Below are 19,468 nucleotides of genomic sequence, written 5' to 3'. Positions count from 1 at the left end.
GGAAGTGCCAGTGTGGGGAAGAGCAAATTGCTTTTCCATCTGTACTATGATGTATTGGGGGTATGTTGCTGCTTTAAAATTACTTTTATTTGTCCAGTTTGCTTTTTTTCTTTCTTTTTTCTTTTTAGTAAGGCATCTGGAAGCCTTTCTGCAATGCGCTTGCTGGGAAGTGTGTATACATCAGGATTTGAGCACTAATATTAGGCTAAATTTAGGCAAAGTCTTTCGGTAGAGGCAATATCTTTTAGTAGACCAACTAAACAGTTACAAACAAAAGGCTAAATTTAGGCCTTACATTTGGAAAAGGACAAACACTCAGTGTGTTTTTTGTCATGCATGATTCCAGGCTGATATTCTTGCTGGCCTATGGCTTCCAGATCGCAGGCCCTTCACTTATGGAGACAATTTGTGCCAGAAACCTATATACATCTGTAGAAAGCAAGTACCTGGTGGTTCTGGGTAGTGTCCCTAGAAAGCTTTTGTGGTAGACCACAGGGCCATACCCTATTTCCCTTTTATGACCTGTAGTTGTTTAGCTGCAATTGTTGGCACTAAAGTGGCTTTTTAGTTTATTTCCATCTGCGGTGGAATAGGAGTGCCAGGGTATGTGTGTCACTGCCTAGAATAAAACAGAGCACCACCCTCTTATCTGTTAGAGCCCCATCCAGCAAGTGGGACACTCGGGTTCTAGCTTCCATCCCCAAATAGTGGGGATATCTTGTGGGATATCTTATGCATGCACTTGGGGGGGGGGGGGCTGAGCTTGAAACCCAATATTCATTTTTCGGAGCCATACTCCCTTTGACTTGCTTATCTTTTCTTGGTCTCACAGAGCTTCTCCTCTTGGCTGCTTAGTGGGCCATCTTCAAGGGAAGTGCTAGCTGATAGGGCTGTGTGAAGCTTTGGTAGCTGATTTGATTTGGAGGATATTTGGCCTGATTTGGCGACCGAATCTCCAAATCTGAATTGAATTGGGAGACCAATTAAAAGGTCTGAATCGAATCAGAAGCCTCTGAATCAATTTGGAAAAGATTCGGCACCACTTCAGCAATTCAGCATAGACTAAACAGGCAGTAGCCCTCACCATCCTGGACACAGCTGCCTCCAGCTGGTAAGTCTGTTGGGGTTGGGGGAGGGAGGGATTGAGGCTGAGGCTGGGGCTGGGACAAGCTGCCCAGCCAGGGCGGAGGGGGGGCATGGGATACAGATGCGGCAGCACTTGGAGCATGGGCTATGCCCTGCTGCCACTTGCCCAGCCGGGGCAGGGGGAGGGATGCAGGCCCCGCTCACTCCCGGTGGAAGGGGGCAAGTGGCAGCAGGGCATAGCCTGCCGCTTGCCCAGCAGGGCGGGGAGGGGGGGATGCAGGCATGGCAGTTCTGGGAGCGGGGGCTATGCCCTGCTGCTGCTTGCTCCCTTCCACCCAGAGTGAGCCACACCTGCATCGTGCCCCCTACCCCTGCTCTGGCTGGGCAAGTGACAGCATGGCATAGCCCCCACTGCCATGCCTGCATCCCACCCCCTCAACCCCGGCTGGGCAAACAGCAGCAGTGCATGCATCCCACGTTCCACACCCTAGCTGGGCAGTTTGTCCCAGTCCCAGCCCCAATCCCTCTGTCCCCCAACACCAACAGACTTACCAGGTGGAGGTAGCTGTGTCCAGCCGAATCTCTGAAGTGGTGCTGAATCTTCGGATCCAATTCGGCTGAATCAAATAGGGACAGTGATTCGAATCGGCCGAATCCAAAGAGAATACTTGCCGCTTTGCACAGGCCTACTAGATGATTCTCTGGGAAATGCGTAGCCCATGATCTGATGGCCAGAGCTCTTTTTTGAGAATTGGGAGGTGCTGGTTTAAACCCCCTTTGAGAGAGAAACCCAGAACCAATTTCTCCTATATCTCTAGGCAAGTGCCTTAGGATACCTATCCATGTGCTCTAGGGTGGAGGGGGTGGGGAGGGGGCACTTTAATTAGAGTGGTGCTCGGGTATCTATACACATGATCTGGGGTGCAGCAGGGGGATGATTTAATTAGAGTGGCTCTGAGAGCTGTAGTTCAAGCTTTAGTTTAAGTGCCCCATGCTGCCATTTTGAATGTGGGGACACTGAATACACATCACGTGGAGGCTGCGGGAGCATGCTAATTAGGATGCTTCAGCAGACTCACAGAAGACTTGATTAACCGAGTCTGCTCCAATGCATGCTAATTAGCATGCGTTGGAGCAGTGGTGTATAGGTGCCCTTAATTGCTAGGATAAAAGATAGAGGACAGCCCTCCTTCAGTGGCAGGTTTGGGGACTTATGTAGCATTTTATGTGTAATATTCAGTCATGGAGACTGCATAACTATAGAGGATGCTTTTGAGCTTGGTGAATGGACCTTTTCAGGTAGAAATAAAATCCAAATGCTGTATACATGTAAAAATTTCACCTAGTTGGCTTTGTAAGTGCCACAGATGTCTAAAAATGAAATAAGGTTTAGCTAAGGCGCTTCATTCTATCGTTCCTGTGTAGCTTTTGAAGCCTGAGTTTGTGCACAGGCTAAGGGCTAAATTTGGCCAACAGTCTTAGACAGATGCACTTGGCTTATTCTTGAAGTTTTCCATTAAAGAGAGGGAAAGGCAAGTGCTGCATCCTTTTTATGATGTAGTCTAACTGGTGGCTGCACACAGACCACAGAGACTGTGCCTCAGAGTAGGTTAAATGGATAAAAGAAAAATCCTATGGGTCTGTGTGTGTCCCAGGACTCCCTGAGCTCTTCATTCTCTCCTTGCTTTACCCTGCCCTACACACAAGACAGAAGATTTATTCCCCATCCTTCTGGCTGAGAAAGGCGGGATGTCCTTGCAGCAAAACAGTCCTACCCCTCAGGCTGTGGACATACTAGACTCAGGATGGACTGTTGACTGTTCCTAATATTGGCAGAGTGCTTCTAGGCTTTGCCTACATTAAAGGCTACTTCTGGCACAGGTGTGATTATCAGGGGTTGCAAGTCCTCTTGTTTAGATTGAGTTATACCTGGCCAAACTGCACTATTTCTAACCTAGCTTGTTTCGCTCATGGGGAGTGGTGTTTCTATGGTACTGGTACAGAAGACAGCTTTGCTAGGGTAGGTGCATCCACACTTGAGTGCTTCTCAGGTGTGGTAGAAGAGGAGTCTTTAGCTGGTAAATGTGGATATTACCTAGTGCTGCACAGCTGTATTGGTCAGGTGCATGAAGGGTACAATCCAGTTTAGTAGTTCGGTGTCTGCAAAAGTCAGCACTGCGCATGTAGCTTGATTACCACTTTGTAAACTGTCCCTACAGTTGCAAAAAACCCACTTAAGAACTAGTTGCAAGATGTAGATCAACTTGTGTTTTTACATTGAATTTACAGCTCCATAGTATAACACCCATTGGCTATGGGCCTGCCTCCCCCTGGGACAACTATATAGTCTGAACAAGGGTGCCTGATCCCCATAAAGCTTCATTTTTACAGTCCATTCTTTGCCAGCAGTCAGCACATTACACAGCAGTCACAGCAGTACAGCCATGGTAGGTGATGTGGTACCAGATGATCTGAACATTTTCCTTGCCTAAAAGCTCCCTGCAGTTTATAGCTCCTGAATCAGACAGGAGTTGATAGTTTATAACACTATACATTGTACCTGAATGGCTTTGAACCAACAGCTTGGTCTGAAAAATTGCTTAGGTTTTACTGTAAGACTTGGGCCTTGTTGCAAAAAGGAAAAGGCTAGGCAAGTTGGATGGTTGGGATTTTCAAATGACGCTAATGATCTGTGGGGGTTGATTGACTTCTCTCAGGGAGCTAGGGATCTGTTTTACCCTTCTTAGATAATCCTAGTCTATGTCCATATTTTAATTGTTTTGCATAAACATTGAACTCCTGTTAACAAGGCTGTGACAAAGCTTTATCCCTCATATGGAAATGATTTTTTCAGCCTTAGACTGAGAACATACTTCACACAAGGGATATCTGCTTAATCTGCTAATGAGCCTACTCTGTAAGGGGAAAACCTGCTGCTTGCTGCTCTCATTAGGAGCAGCTTTAGTGCGACTGAGACAGTTGTGCTAATTAGGTGGAAGCCCAGTCAGCCACACCAGCACTTCTTTAACAAAAGTTCAAGTTAGCTGCAGGCATCTTTCAGCCTGTGTGTGCTTTAAGAGTGAATAGCTGACTGAGCTATTACAGGAAGCGGTCACCTTTCTTGTACTACATTTTGTCCAACTCCTCCTTACTAGTGCATAAAAGGGAATACCGGAAAGTTGGATTGAAACTAGAAAAATATGCATCTGGGCATGCTTATTATATCTACTCCAAAGGTTTTGTTATAGTACCTGATTTGAGAATATTTAGACTTGAAGCACAGGGTGCAGTCCATATTAAGACTGCAAAACCAGCATTCATTTGGCCTATGGCCAGGGTATCTATGGTTCTCTCTAGAGCTCCCATGTAAATTATTCTTATGTGGGGAAGTAGTTATGTATGAGAGATGAGATGAGATAGGGTATGGTCTGTCCAGACCAGTGTACTATGATCCCAGGCTCTTCCTGCTCCATTCACTGAATCTCAGTCATGAGAATTTACCACTATATTTTCTGATGTACATTTTTTTTATTGACAACAAAGTCTCGGTAATGTGAAAACCTGCTACAACAATCAGATATTAAAAATCAAATGTGGCTTTAATTACTTTGGTGTAAATCTGGACTAGCTCATTGACTTCAGCTGGGCTGTTGAGGATTTATGTCAGTGGAAACAATAATTGAGAGTGCCTATGCCATCTCTGATCCATAGGGACAAGTTGATGTGTGATAATACATGTGAATTAGTGGGAGTCAGTCATTTATAATTTAATCGTGTAGGAATAGGTTTGTAGGTAGACCCTTATAGGCTGTGCTTGCAGGAAGATTTGTTGTTCTCAATTCTTCCACTGTTATCTAACTGTATTTTCACATTACTTAAACAAGCTTGTCAAACAAAAGGAAGAAGAGAGTTTACAAGAAGTTTTTCTCTTCTAGGACATCTTAAGACTTTTTCCACAAAACTGTCTAGAATTAGGGCATTTAAGAACAAATTTGCACTCCCCCCAAAAAGTAGGCTGCTGTTTAGAAGTGTGGATGAGCACACCCAATGTCCTTTAATTTCAGGGAGGTTTTTAAGTGCTCATAACCTGCCTTTCAGAGGTTATTTGGTCTTACTAGGTTAAATCACAGTTAAAATCAGTTATATGTAGGAAAAGAAGCAAAATCAGAAAATCTTCCCATAAGATTCATAACTCTGCTCCTGGGAACTACAGAGGAGAAACAACTGACATAAATAGATTAGGAAAGTCAGCTTTTGATTTTATTTTTTTTCATGTAAGTAACCAGTCAAATCCTTAAATAAAACCACAGAAGTCAGTGAGTCTAATACAGGAAGGTCACTTGTTGAGATGTAGTTTGTCTGCTACTATCACAAATGTTGCAATACTGTATTTGGGTTACTTCACATGGGCCCTGTACTAAATCCATAGCTGCATGTACACGCGTATCAGTCACATGCTGAATTGCATGAGGAATGACCTCAGGGACTGAACAAGACTACAGTCTACAAAAGTACTGACGATAAGGGAAAATAGGTATTAGCTGTTAGTGAGAGAAAAGCTTATCTTTTACGCAGGCCTCCAGTTACCAGAGAGCACAGAACACCTGCACTCCTGCCAGTTTATTATTGTACAGTCATTAAGATAATGTCACCACTTAGAAACAACATGAATTAAAGAATAATGTCACTCACCCCTATGCGGAAGCAATTTTGATGCAGGTTTCTTACAGTTTTCAAATATTAATGATTTTCTGGCCAGTGAGAAAGGAGTTGCTGCTTTTAGTGTAGTTATTGGTGCACACAGGTAAAGGCACCAGCAGGCATATGGGGCATATTATCATTACGGAAATACTGGGGTTTTAGTTTGATTGAAAAAAGAGAGGGGTAATTGTAAGAGGAAGAATTGTATTTTAGCAAAACTGGTAAACACATTTCCATAAACAGCCCAATAGAGTTCAGTTGTTCACTGTGCCATCCAATGAAAAAATCCATCCAAATGAAGATAAACACTAAACACACGAAGCATACTTACAGCTGGAAGCTGAGCAAGAAACCACATACCATATGCTGCTGAGCTGCAGATGCGTTACTTTTTCAGTGATCATGTTCATGAAGATATTTCAGCCCCTTTTTATTTTTCCATCTTTCTCAGTTACCTGTAGACAGAACATTACACCCCATTAGACAGTGCTGTAGTATTTCATTCAGACAGCACCGGTCAAACCAGAAAGCCTTTCCCTTCTCCTGAGGCAAAAGCTGTCACTGAAGTTGTGGGGAGTTTTCCTGTGTTGGCAGAGGGAATGCAAACATAAAGGCATGTCGGAAATGGACCCAGAATTGTGACAGCTGCATGTGAGCATCTCGCAGCCCACTGCTTGCTTGTGCTTTTCTTCTGGTTCTTTCAAGTTTGATTCTAACAGAAGTAGAAGAGAAGGAGCTGAAAAGTGCCTACATTTAAACAGTAGACTCCAGAGAACACAATGAAATGGAAAAGGAAAGGCTTAGTATTAAGCACTTGCTTAGGGGGTACTAATAATGGGCCTCCTCTGAACATACTGTAGTCAGTGGAAGGATGCCCTGGCTTTGGATCACGGCCTGGCTGACCACTGCAGTATTTGCTGGAGAAACTCTTCAAGCTAAGCTTTCTCATTGAGCTAAACCAGCCTGAACTTCATCCCTGATGCCTTGTAGGAGCAGTGAGCCCAGATGACTCGGGCTCCAGCTGTTGCAGCTCATTCAAGCCTGAAGAATGACACTTTGCTGTTCCCACTGCCTCCCCTATACAGCACAGTGCAGCTACTTGGATACAGACTATTGCCACTTAGGTTGTAAAAGTCAAATTTTTACAGCTAGTCAAGAAACCCCCTGTTGAAATGTGAGATGCAAGTACATTGGTGTGTGCAAACGGCCTTTTGTATTTGAGAAATGCCACATCCCCCCACTTGAATCTGACTATGAGTCAAGTACCAGGAATTCTCTGTGGCACAGTATGGCACAAATACCTATGGTGCCTTTTGTTTGCTATGCGCTGCTTCATTAAATTGTTGTTTCTTCCTTCCCAGACAATGTAAAAAAACAAAACAAAACACCCCCCCACAGTGGGCTTGTAGTTAAGAATGATCTACCCAGCAGGCCCTCATTTTATTAAATTCCCCCAGTGAAACAGCCTGCTCCACTCCTGGGCAGCAGAGAATCAAAAACTCTGAGTTAATTCAGGTCTACTTGATGCTGGCATGTGTAGCAGGCACTGTGCCTACTGCCTGGAACTCCATATGTGGATTCTCTTCCTGCCTCCCCTTGTGAGCAGTATCTGTCTCGGCCAGAGCTATGCTGCTGTTCATTGTACCTTTGTCGTTGAAGGGTCAGAGGAGGCCACAAACCTGTGTTAGCAAGAAATGTATTTGTCTGACTCTCTTGGACTGAATAGCTCAGATGTGGCAAAATGTTTTCCATGTTATTGAGACTGACTGATCGCCAGAGAAAAAGCAGAAAAATACAACCCATGAATATCTGGCCTTGTCTTTGTAGGGAGGAATCAAGATGTTTTTCCTACCCTAGCAATATGAACTGCCTGCTGTCTCCAAGGAGACAGCTTGGCAGAGAACATCATAAGAAAAAAAAATCCACCTCTGATTTTTATTACCAAGCAATGTCATCAGGTGAATGTTTTCATTCCCCAGCCAGAATTCACTGAGCCAGTTCCCAAAGCTTTCTTTGTATGAATCCCAGCATGGAAAAAAAAAAAATCCACTGATGTGTATGTCTTGGGAAAACTTGCAAGGAAACGAGATGGTACTTAGAATTCACCTGGCAGCAGCCTGTCTTGTTACTGGAAAGTGTATTAATATTTTTATACCTCCAGAGCTTCAGGGAATTGTCACGGATGGCATGATACAGAATTACATTTAGAAGCAGATGGAGCAAATAGTTTCAGCAGAGTGACATTTTTTTTTCTGTGAGAAGTTAACAATGCTGGATACTTTATTCTCTGTTCAAACAATTATTTGCTGGGAAAAACCAGGTAGCAGTAGCAGGCACAGAACTGTTCGTGGCTAGTAGGCTGGATGGGTCAGTCTTAGTCAGCCGAACCAAGGGGACCCCAAGGCATAATCTAGACCTACTCCCAATAAGTCTACCATGGTAGGTACAGAGGAGAACTTAATTGGTTACGAGGAGTAGGTTTGGAATAGGGTACAGGGTTGAGCAACATCAGAGAAATCCCATGGAGCAAACAGGTATGGCTGGGTAGCCTTTGATCATGCATCTGTGTTACTGAAAGCTATATATCTAGTTAGATCCCAGGTAGTTTACCACGAGCATCATCCAGAGGCAGGTGGAGATTCCCTCTGGAGGCAGGCAGTTCATTGATCATGAGTTTCAAGAGGGAGCACATTTCAGATGATCCAGCCTCTCTCTGTTTTTTCATCATGGCTACTGCCCCTCCTCCTGGGCAGTCTTTAACTTATATAGACCTTATGACCTCATTTACCTGGTCCAATGGAGGCCAGCACCTGTTGACTGGTAGCCAAACAATTTGAAATGCATCACTGGTTGCTGGGTAGACTGGCAGGGTCTCTAGCCCCCTCCCGGCAGGGAGGCATTGCTTAGAACAATAGGGAGCCCAAGCCCCTCACCCAGGTATGTGATGCCGGTCAGGTAGGCAGAGGGAGCGGGTTTCCCCCCTCCCTCGGGAATGTATCCAACTCAGGTTACCTAGAGATGGGATGTCTGCCCTCTGCAGGGCCCATATTAACCAAATTGTCACAGAGCAGAGCTTTTGGGGAGAGACAGAGGTGACCTTCTGCCACCCTGGGCAGGGGGAGCAGGGTAGCCCTGAGAGGTTGCAGGGGGCAAGGGTCATGGGGGAAGCCCAGAATGGGAGGTGAGGGGGATTCCTACCTTTCAGTCCTCCAGGCTCCTGCAGGCTTGCACATGTGACTGCTCCAAACTCGAGCTAGCACTAATACGGATCAACATTTGTGTGGCTCACAGTGTAAGGTGTAACACGGCCTTATGTCTGCCAAGACAGCATTGCAGGGCAGCGTGCCTCCTGTGATATCGGTAGAGAGCAGTGTCCCTTCGCTAGCCATATCACAACAGGAGGCCATCCAAAGGTAGGGCTCTAATTCTGAATGCAGATTACGGGCTCTCATTCCCCGTGTCACTGCAGGTTAGACATGACACAGAAATGATGTGTTTGGTGCCTGAGGAGACAAGGGATTACAAGATGACTCTCCGTAACTTTCCTCGTGCTTACCCTGCCTTCCCCTCAGTGTAGGGCGAGTGCTCAGCTAGCAAGGTGGGAAGGCTTGTTTCTTGCTTCTACCAGGAACAAGTATGACCCTTTAAAATGGTTAAAGCTACTTCCCCAATGACCTTGCTTTGTGAGGATGCGATGGCTTATTGTGGGCTACCTGTGGGTCTACAGCATGCAAGAGGTTGTGTATATGTGAACAAGTGATAAACTTGCTGGCTAAGCTGTTAGTATTTTTATGAGACTGGTTAAGCCTACAGCAACTGCTGATGGCTTGGTATACTGCTGCTGTTCTCATTCAGGCAGAAGGTTGGGGACAGCTTTTTCCTAAGAGACTTTTGAAACTCCTATTTTTTGATAGGAGGCAACAGCAGCTTTTTCCAGACATCCTGAGTGGGTCTTTTCTAAGTGACCCCTGGCCAAAGCCTGCCCAGCTTAACAAGCACTGAGCCACACTGACTATATGTAGATTGTACAGACTATCTATGTGCCCCTAAAAGTGGAACTATAAGGTGAAGTAAGCAGGAGATACCTGTTATAAGGATCAAGACGAGGCAGAAGGCCTAACAGTTCTCAATCCACTAATGGCATATGAAGAAAATGCCTCTCACTTCCTTCTCTGTCCCTTCAGCAATAAGAACAGACATGAGACATCTTATCATGTTAGGATGTGCCTGTATGTGGCTAGTTTGTGGTCATGGAACCAAAGCCACTTCTTTCATGTATGCCCTGATTCTGCCATTGATTGACTCCAAGTGTTAAAAAGATTTATCCAGAATTTTTATTGTGTAACTTTTTGACATAGCCATTAAAACATCTTTTAAATGACTTGCAAAACCTGAATTTTGTATAGTATTAGGAAGAAGTAAATATTAGTGATCATTGTAATGGTGATGTCAATGACTTGACCAACAGATGATTCAATCCAGTATCAAAGTTCTTTCATGATAGGCAAGGATTTTTTGTGGTATCTTTGATCCTGATATCTTTCCTTGGTCATAAGGGAGAGCATTTTCATTGCCGCAAAGCTTGTCCAACGGGTCTCCCAGCTATGCACAAAAAATCCTTATCTTGCATACATTTCCTGGGCGGTCACAGCTACAATGCTTCAACCTTGCTACAACATGGATTGTTGTTTTACTGTTTCATTACTTTGTGTTTAGTTGTGACATCAATGTGATCATTCTGTCATTTCATTCTTGGTTAGTTCTGAAATGCGTACTGTTGATTTATTTTAGTTTTGCTTTTTTTATATAAATTTTTTTTTAAAAATACAGAGTGGAGCAAGACAGACCCAAGTCACCAAGGACTAACATAAATTAACAGAATGCACCTTGCCTTTTGTCCAAGGGATACAGATAACTAAAGCACATATATGAAGATGACTACTTCTTGACATGGGAAATAATTACCTAATTAGATGTCTCCAACTAACTGTTTGCTTCTAGATTCCCTCCTGCTTGGCTATACAGGCCTGAATTTCATCTCTGACAGCCTGTAGGAGTACTTGTATCCCTGGCCTGTTTGCCAATTCACGCCGTCTGCAAAGCTGCTATGAGGTCCCCTATGGTATAGCCCATTCAGGTTGGAGAGGTGGCACTTATTGTACCACCAGGCTCCCTTGAAGATTTCAGCACAGTTGTTGGGATCTGGGTCATTGTCACGGTCTTTGGTTGTAAACACCATGTTTTTGTGGCTGCTCAGTGAATCCCCTGTGGAAAAACAGTTCTTGTTTGTATTTATTTTTGGATAAGTTATCATTGTTCAGTGCTGCGAGTCTGGTCAATCCTGCTCATCCATTTTTCATTTCACTAGGAACTGGGAACCCTTTGCAACACAGGAGATGGACTGCTATTGCATTCTGGGTTTGTGAAGGAGGAGGGTGAATAAAATCTACACCCTTTCATTGCACAAAGAGAGAATGTGTGGACCTGTGACTAGAGCATCAGACTGGGACCTAGTAGGAGACCTTAGCTCGACTCTTGGTTCTGTCCCTGTTTGCTTGGGCAAGTCCCTCCTGTTCAGTTTCCTCATTTGTTAAATGGGACAGGGATTCAGATCTCCATGGTAAAGTACTTAAAGATCCCCAAAGGAAAATTACTAGACCAGTTAGGTATTATTAATGCTTAAGTAACCAGCTGAAAAAGGGCCTCAGTTATAAGCAAGGCTTCATAATTAGGCCTCATGTAAGGAGTGAGTTTTGGGAGTTTTGCTCCTTCTGCCTCCTTTTTACAGAGTATTATAATGCTTATGGACTAAGAAGAGGTTTGTCATCCAAGGGCAATATCATAGTTGGCATGATGCTGCCTGTGACCTATTGCTGGATTTGATATTATTCTGCATCTGTTAAATGTACCCCTGGTTCCCTTATAGGAAGGCAGAGCAAATGGGGACTTCTCCAGCTTGAAGTGAAGAACACAATTTACTCTTGCCGCAAAAAGTTTTCTAATGTTTCTTTGGCTCTGCAGAATTTTCATCTGCTCTGGAAGGTAGAGAACATGGCATCTTACCTGCGTTACCACCAACAAAATCCCCAAGGATCAGTTTGTATTTCTCAGTCTCTCCCAAAACTTTGAATGATTTGTATTTGGCGAAATGATAGTTGTTGTCAAAATCTCTGAGGTCTATGTGAAGTTCGTTCTCTCCTAGTCGAAACAATTTGGAGAGACAATATTAAATACGTTCCACTAGTGCTTCTGTCGACTCCTTCTATAGTCTCCAAACCTGGTATCCTCATGTTGAGTATGAGCTGGAAATGTTCTTACTAAGCCAAGGCTAGGTTAGCTGGTGTAAACCACCATAGCTCCAGTAAAATTAATAGAAGTATGTTGACTTTCACCAGCTAAGAAGCGACCTGCCACACCTCTTGAGATGGATGTCAAATTAAGGATGAAGGGCTTTTTTATTTTGGAAATCAGAATTTTGTTGAAAACGTAATTTTTTATGGGACAATTTGGGTGTTGATATTTTTTTTTCATTTTCCAATATATTTTAGTACAAAATTATGGATTCTTCCCACTTTCCACCTCTTTCTTATTGACTCCCAAATTTTCCAGTTGTGAAATAGCAAAGGATAAAGAGAGATTTCTCTTTCCTCCTAGCACTTTATATTTCCCATATTTTGCGAGTTGAAAAACAATTCAGGAATTGACAGTATTATATTCTCTCCAAAAGTCATACTTCTTCTTTAAAAACATGTTCAGCATTTACCAGGATTTCTCACAGGTGTGTGTGGGGGAGGAGGCCTTCCCATTTTTCTTTTTTTTAATTTTCCCCTGGGAAATTGAAATTTCACAAGATCTGAGTTTTCCAGTACTAGTAGTGAATACCACTGCAGCATCTTTCCCCAGTGAGGAGATAAGAATGCATAGTCCTTGCCATGGCTGTGGTTGGTGCCATGAGGGATTCAATAATGGGATATGTAGCCTGTCTTGGCTCCACTGACTGAGCTGCCATGAAATGGCACATTAATTTGAATAGACTTCTGAAGTCTAAGGGCAGAAAGGAAGAAGGAAGCAGAAAAGAGGAGGAAAAAAATATTTAGCGGTAAGATGAACAGCACCCTGAACAACTGGTTCACATAATATTTTAAGACCTGGGCTGGGTCAGACATTTTGAGGTCTGTGATCTTCTCTGGGTTGTAAGACCTGAGAGGCTTTTATATCATTGCATACCTAAAGGAGATAATGACCTCAGAGAATGATGCTACAGTATCAGAGCAGCTCACTGGTTGATCCTGGGCTGTCATCTAAAGGTGACATTACTTCAACTTTTAAAGTTTTTACAGGTCACAGTGAACCATGGTTTAGATAAATCAGTTTGGGGGGGATGATGTCAATTGCTGAATACTTCTTATTTTATGATCTTTAAGTCAGAGAAGGGTAGCAGGGCTACATTACCATTTACGTCTATATTTTTCCTGATCAGTTAGTGCTGTGAAAACTAAGCACAGGAAATGGTGTCTTCAGCAGCAATTGCATTTTAGTGATCTCGGCTCCCTGTAACGAGGAGACTCATAGTGCACAGTAGACCAGGGGTGGGCAATTATTTTTGGAGGAGGGCCACTTACTGAGTTTTGGCAAGCCATTGAGGGCCGTGTGACAGGCAGCCAGGGGCAGATAAATATTAATTTTCTAAATTTTTTAGGGCCCCTGCGGGCCGGATAGAATGGCCTGGCAGGCCGCATCTTGCCCCCCCCTGCAGTAGACTTAGAGAAGCAGTATTGTTGATTTCTTTACCAAATGATGTTAACAGGTGAATATTGTCATTCCCCAGCCAGAATTCTGTCAGCTGGTTCCCAAAACCTCGCTTGTATGATTCCCAATCACGGTAAAAGTCCACAGAACCATCTGCCCGTCTCTGGAAAACCTGCAGAAAAATGAGAAGGAGTCATGGGAAACTTTCCGGCTTCAACAGGGCAGGGGAACTACTGATCAACTAATATATCACTTTTAAACTGTTCCAAACCACTTCAGCACAGGGTGAATATTGACAAAATAATATGCTACTGGATGAGTTCAGTGTGGTCAGGGGTATATTACTACAAAGGAAATAGGACTGTCTCTTCATTAGTTTTGTGTCTGATGTAATAGAGTAGCAGTTCTGATTGGGGCAGCACACTACTGCATTATTATTGGCTGTTAACCATTACTATTATTCATCCTTATTAATGAGAGTTATATTTAACTCAGTCACAAGGGCACACAACGTTGAACGTTTTCTCCATAACTTCAGAATTCTACATATTAGTTCCTTTAAAAACAGAGAATTTAACAAAGGGGCTTTTCTACTTTAATGAAAACCAGGATTTAATTGCAAAAATTAGCAGGAGTTGTTCATTCGCCTGGATTCAGGTTTAAAGAAATACAGTCCTTCAGTGCCCACAGGGCAAAGCTCATTCTGTAACGTGGTGTCTGACAATGCTCATTTGCAGATATGCCCCCTGTGCTGCCAGCTCATTCTGGGACAGGACACTTCCCTGCAGGACTGTGTGATCTGGTTTGTTCTGTTCTGTTCTCAAAATACTCACAATCCATCCTCCACCATCGGTGTCCATGTCACACAGCACAGTCATTGCATTACAGTCATGTGGGTAGATGGTGTACCAGCCACTCAGGATGTTCCCTCTGGATAACAGCTCTTTGCAGTTCCTTGCTCCTGGGGGAAGTGGGGATTTTAAATTGTAAATTGATTTTGGTGGATTCCCCTTGAGAAAAAACATTTTTCTTCTGAGAAGTTTTGTAGACTGCCAACTTTGGGACATTTGTGCCACAAGGGCCTTTTCTTTTGCAAATTGCAGAAACTTTGATTTCAGTAGGGCCTGGATTTCATCATAGGGGACTCTTTTTTTTTTTTAGATATAGATATACTTGCACAAAAACATGTAAATGGGGTATAGCATAAAACTGTACTACTTCTCTTTGCACATACTAGTTAAACTGTTGTCACAATGGAGGCATGCGTGTTAAATTTCTACCAACTCCAAATCCAATTTAAAACAAATGTGACTTATTTTGTCAGCTAAATATATGAATTAACAAGAAGTAAATTCTATGAGGTACCCTGCACTTTCAAGCTGAAACTTGATGAGCGGAAAGGAGCTGAAAAGATCAAGTAATATTCCTGAATTCTGGCTGTGAGATTTGTGCTGACGAAATATTGCAGCAGCATAGTCCTAGGAAACACTTACCTTGTCTACAGAAAAGGTCTTCCAGGTCTCTTATTCCTGTCCATAAAAATATAATATACACAGCTTAAGAAACTGGAAACCAGAAAAATTGCTAATGGATTTATTGTGGCTACAGTGCTATAAAATAGTGCAAATCGTTAATCTGAACCATTGCTACCATTATGCAGTTGTTATAAATAAAATCATTTTTTTCACACCATACATGACTACCTTTTGGAGGCAAATGATCCATATATAAATTCATATACATTAAGATTAGATGTTACCTATTAGATTGTTTTGCCTGACTGCCCGATAAATACCTGTATATGAAGGGTGACATTTTATTCCATCAGAGAATGCCCCTCGGGCTATCATAAGTACTTACTTGGCAGTATCACCATAGCCTCAAAGTCTCTAAATAGTCCTTTTGAGGTAGGGAACTACTGCTGTTTCTATTTTACACATTGAAAGTTGACACACAAGGAAGCAAACTGACTTCCTATGCTTACACAGGAAGTCTGGTATGGTGCAAGAAACCGAACCTACATCTCCCATGTCTCATATTAATGCTCCAACATGGGGCTACAAATTTTAACTTGTGGGATTTCCTCTTGGATGCTGAAGTGGTGCAGAGGGATGCATCTTGAATAGTTCTTGCTTATTGCTACAACTACCCAAGAATTTTTTTATCATTCAAAGTAAGAAAATAGTTCCTGATCATGGGGGCTAATCTGGAGACCATGTTCTGATCCAGGCGTGCAATTCAGCACTTGCAGCTAATGCCATCCTGACCTTTCCCTCTTGATTAAAAGCATATTAAGAATATGCATGGAGACTGTCTAGTAGAGTTGTGTGAAGCTTTGGTTGCTGATTTGATTCGGAGGAAATTCGGCCCGATTCAGCGACTGAATCTCTGAATCTAAATCGAATCAGGGGACCAGTAAAAAGGTCTGAATCGATTTGAAGCTCTCTGACTCTTCGGAAAAGATTCGGAGAGCTTTAATGATTTGGGCAGTCCCCGCCTGCTGCAGCACAGAGCTGGAGTCAGAATCGGAGCTGGTAAGGGGGGTAGGGAGGCTGGAGAAGTGGGGAGGGGACCATGGGGGACAAGCCCTACCCCTTGCCTGCTCCCTCAGGCCCCCCCACCTCTGCCTGCTCCCCCAGCCTCCCCATGGCTGCCCTGCCCAGCCCAGCTCCTGGTGCTTTAAAAAAAAGCCCCTACTCACCAGGTGTTGCTGGGTGGCGGGGGCAATCCCCACTGCCCCCCGCTGTGTGGGGGACTCTGCATGAGTCCACTGACCCCTGCCTGCTCTCCTAGCTCCCCCATGGCTGCCCTGCCCACCCCAGCTCTGGCCCTTTAAGAAACCCCCCAAACTCACCAGCTCCTGCAGCAGCCTCAGGGCTTAGGGGGGCTCATGGAAGAGCCCCCTATGTGATGCAGGGCAGTGGGGGGCAGCGGGGATTGCCCCCCACTGGGCAGAAACTGGTGAGTCCAGCTTTTTTGTTTTGTTTTTTTTTTCCTTAAAGGGCCGGAGCTGGGGCGGATGGGGAAGCCATGTGGGGGCTGGGACAGCAGGGTGGGGGGAGTTGGGGGGCTCATGCAGAGTCCCCCACACAGTATGGGATAGTGGGGAGCAGCAGGGATCTCCCCCCTTGCTTGGCAGCACCTGGTGAGTTGGGGCTTTTTTTTTTCAAAGTGCCAGGACCTGGGGCAGGTGGGGCAGCCATTGCCAGGGCTGGGAGAGCGAGTGGGGATGGGCCTGTGTGATTCAGAGGTTTGGCAGCAGCCGAATATCCGAATCAGATTGGCCAAATCAATTTGGGACAGTGATGCGAATCACCAAATCGAATCACTGTCCCCTGAATTGGCCAAATCCAAAGTGGATACTAGCCACTTTGCACAGGCCTACTGTTGAGCACAAGAGTGGGCAAAATATGGCCTGCAGGCTACATCCAGCCCACTAGAACATTCTAACTGGCCTGCGGGGCCCCTAAAAAATTTAGTAAATTAATATTTATTTGCTCCTGGCTGCCTGTCAAAGATGGCAGGAGCCAGGGACAGTAGGACCCAGGGGGAGCCGGCAGCAAGATGCAGCAGCCCAGCCCCGCCCTACCCCCAGCCATTTCCCTGCCTTCCTGCCACCACACTGCTTCAGCACCACGTGGCTCCCGGAAGCATCGCCCGACACATACACCCATACCCGCCTTGCACTGCCATACATGCAGACCCCACCACTGCACCCCTTCACACACCCCAGCCACCCTCTCCCCACACGCCCCCCCACAAACCCCATACCCACCTACAGTTATCCACTCCCCACAGACACTCCCACATACCCACACACCCGCAGCCCCCACAAACCTATACCCCCCCTCCATATACAAGAGTGAGACTTCATTTTAAGCTATTATATACAATCACCTCTATGTATACTACACAAACACATGTAAACCAAGACAAAAATATATTTTTAAATCAATTAATGAATATTGTAGATGTTTGCTTTTTAGAATATAATTTGGTATGTTTTTGGTTCCAAGATGACAAAACCCCTTTCTGAAAGGAGTGCTTCCTTGGGTAAGGGGAAGGACTTCTGGTGGCAAAGGTAAGGGGTTACGGCAGAGGCAGGCAATTATTTTGGGTGGAGAGCTGCTTACTGAGTTTTGGCAAGCCATTGAGGGCTGCATGTGTAGTCCCCCCCCCTTGACAGGTGTGCCACCCCCTGGTTGCAATCTTGGGACCCCTTAACCCCTGACCTTTGCCACCAGAAGTCCCTCCCCTTGCCCCCCCCCAGAATTACTCCTTTCAGTAGGGGGTTTTGCCATCTCTGAACCAGATAAATACCAAATTATAGTCTAAAAATCAATTATGTAGTACAACATTCATTAATTTAATTTCAATTTTTTTTTGTCCTGATTTACATGTGTTTGTGTAATGTGCATAGATGTGATAGTATAATAGCTTAAAATGAAATCTTACTCTTGTATATTGTGGAAGGGTGGGGGTGGGAGGGTAGGCATAGGTATGTGGGGTGTGAGGGAAGGTGTGTGTGTGTTTTGTGGTGGGGGGTGGATAGGTGTGGGGGTGTGTGGGGTGTGGGTTTTGTGGGGGGCTGTGAGTGTGTGGGGGGAGGGTGGCTGGGGAGGATTGTGGCTTGAGTGGAGGGGGAGGGTTTGCCCACAGCCTGCTTCCCCCGCACCCCAGCAGGCAGAGCCCCTGTCAACACTACTGCAACCCCAGGCTCCGTGCTTCTGCTGCTCCTGGCCTCTGGATCCAGGGAACTGGCACAGGCCCCATGCTCCTGCTCACTGCCACTTGCCCCTTGTCTGCCACCACTACTCTTCTGCCACCACTGCCCTTCTCCTGCCACTTCACCATCTTCCGCCAGCCCCCGCCACCCAGCTGCTCCGGCACATCTCAGCTGGTCCTGTAGTCGTGGTGCTGCAGCTGGGAACCATGTGATGTGGAGTGCAGTAGGTGGGGGGGAGGAGAGGAGCATGGAAATGGCTGCAGCAGGCGGGGGGAAGGGGTAGTAAGCAGGCATGCTGAGTGCAGTGACAGCCGGGTGGGAGTGTGGGTCCACACCAGTGCCCGGGGCCTAGAGTGGGGCAGCAGGAGCATTTCTCAGCTCGGTGATTGCCCACCAGGGGTCCCCCCCTGCTCAGCGATCGGCTGTGGATGGGGGGGCGCAGATGTAGGTATTGGCCCCTGGGCTCTGGAGACCCACAGGAGGGGGAGCTAGGGAGGACCTGGGCCAGGCTGGACTTGCTGCAGCAGCTGTTTAGTTTGGCTGCCGGCTCCCCCTGGGTCCTACTGCCCCTGTCTTCTGTCATTTTTGACAGGCAGCTAGGGGCAGACAAATATACATTTTCTAAATTTTTTAGGGGCCCTGTGGACCAGACAGAATGGCCTGGTAGGCTGAATTGGCTCATGGGCTCTATTTTGCCCACCCCTGGATTAGGGGGCGGAACTTCCAGTCACAAACTAGCAACCAGGAGGCAGGCTACTACTCATTCAGCCCTCGATGGCTTGCCAAAACTCGGTAAGCAGGCCTCTGCCTGAAATAATTGCCTGCCCCTGGTCTAGCATTTGCTCGGAAGTCGAGTCTGCAAGGTGAATTTGGCTGTTAACTGATGAGCTAGATTACAAGGGCCTGTCTAGTCCAGCATGTTTCTTATCCTATGTATTCCCAACAGTTCTTAAGTTCCAGAATGAGAGCCCAAGCCTTAGCCTCTGTGTGTATCTCAACAAAGAGGGTTATAATATTGCCAAAACAACTCAAGGATATAGACCTGAGGTGCTCTGTGACCCCCATAAATCAGTCCAAATAATGATGAGATGAAAGAGAAATTAAGAAATTTTCAGAGAATAATTAAGGCTGTAGATGAGATGCCCAGGATACAAAACAAAACCTCCAGCAAGTTCCTTAGCATGGCAGCATCAGCAGGAAGCAATC

At 45.2% G+C, this 19,468-nt stretch overlaps 2 protein-coding genes across 5 annotated transcripts in view; one reads left to right on the top strand and one right to left on the bottom strand.

The window, feature by feature from the left end:
• LOC102381825 (dual specificity testis-specific protein kinase 1-like) overlaps nucleotides 1-19,468 on the top strand; it is a 55,716-nt gene that overhangs the window by 35,080 nt on the left and 1,168 nt on the right. The window contains exon 9 of one of the 3 annotated variants that reach the window (XR_003095495.1): nucleotides 11,809-11,928. The exons of 1 other annotated variant lie outside the window; for it this stretch is intronic. The gene's annotated coding sequence lies outside the window, so the exon portion shown is untranslated. Of the gene's footprint in view, nucleotides 1-11,713; nucleotides 11,929-19,468 lie in introns of those variants that run through there. One more of the 3 variants, XR_003095493.1, reaches the window with a different exon arrangement.
• LOC102380109 (ficolin-1-like) overlaps nucleotides 8,885-19,468 on the bottom strand; it is a 14,553-nt gene continuing 3,969 nt past the window's right edge. For both annotated transcript variants that reach the window (XM_014522753.2, XM_025211185.1), the window contains 5 exons: nucleotides 15,030-15,065; nucleotides 14,370-14,497; nucleotides 13,579-13,708; nucleotides 11,851-11,985; nucleotides 8,885-11,052 (listed from right to left, as the gene is read on the bottom strand). In XM_014522753.2, the coding sequence (XP_014378239.1) occupies nucleotides 10,805-11,052; nucleotides 11,851-11,985; nucleotides 13,579-13,708; nucleotides 14,370-14,497; nucleotides 15,030-15,065 (677 nt within the window). In that variant the 3' untranslated portion in view covers nucleotides 8,885-10,804. The remainder of the gene's footprint in view (nucleotides 11,053-11,850; nucleotides 11,986-13,578; nucleotides 13,709-14,369; nucleotides 14,498-15,029; nucleotides 15,066-19,468) is intronic.

This window comes from Alligator sinensis, unplaced genomic scaffold (genome assembly GCF_000455745.1).
Source record: "Alligator sinensis unplaced genomic scaffold, ASM45574v1 scaffold323_2, whole genome shotgun sequence".
Taxonomy (NCBI): Eukaryota; Metazoa; Chordata; order Crocodylia; family Alligatoridae; genus Alligator; species Alligator sinensis.
Note: the sequence above shows the minus strand (reverse complement) of the source record. Positions and strands in the feature narration are given on the sequence as shown.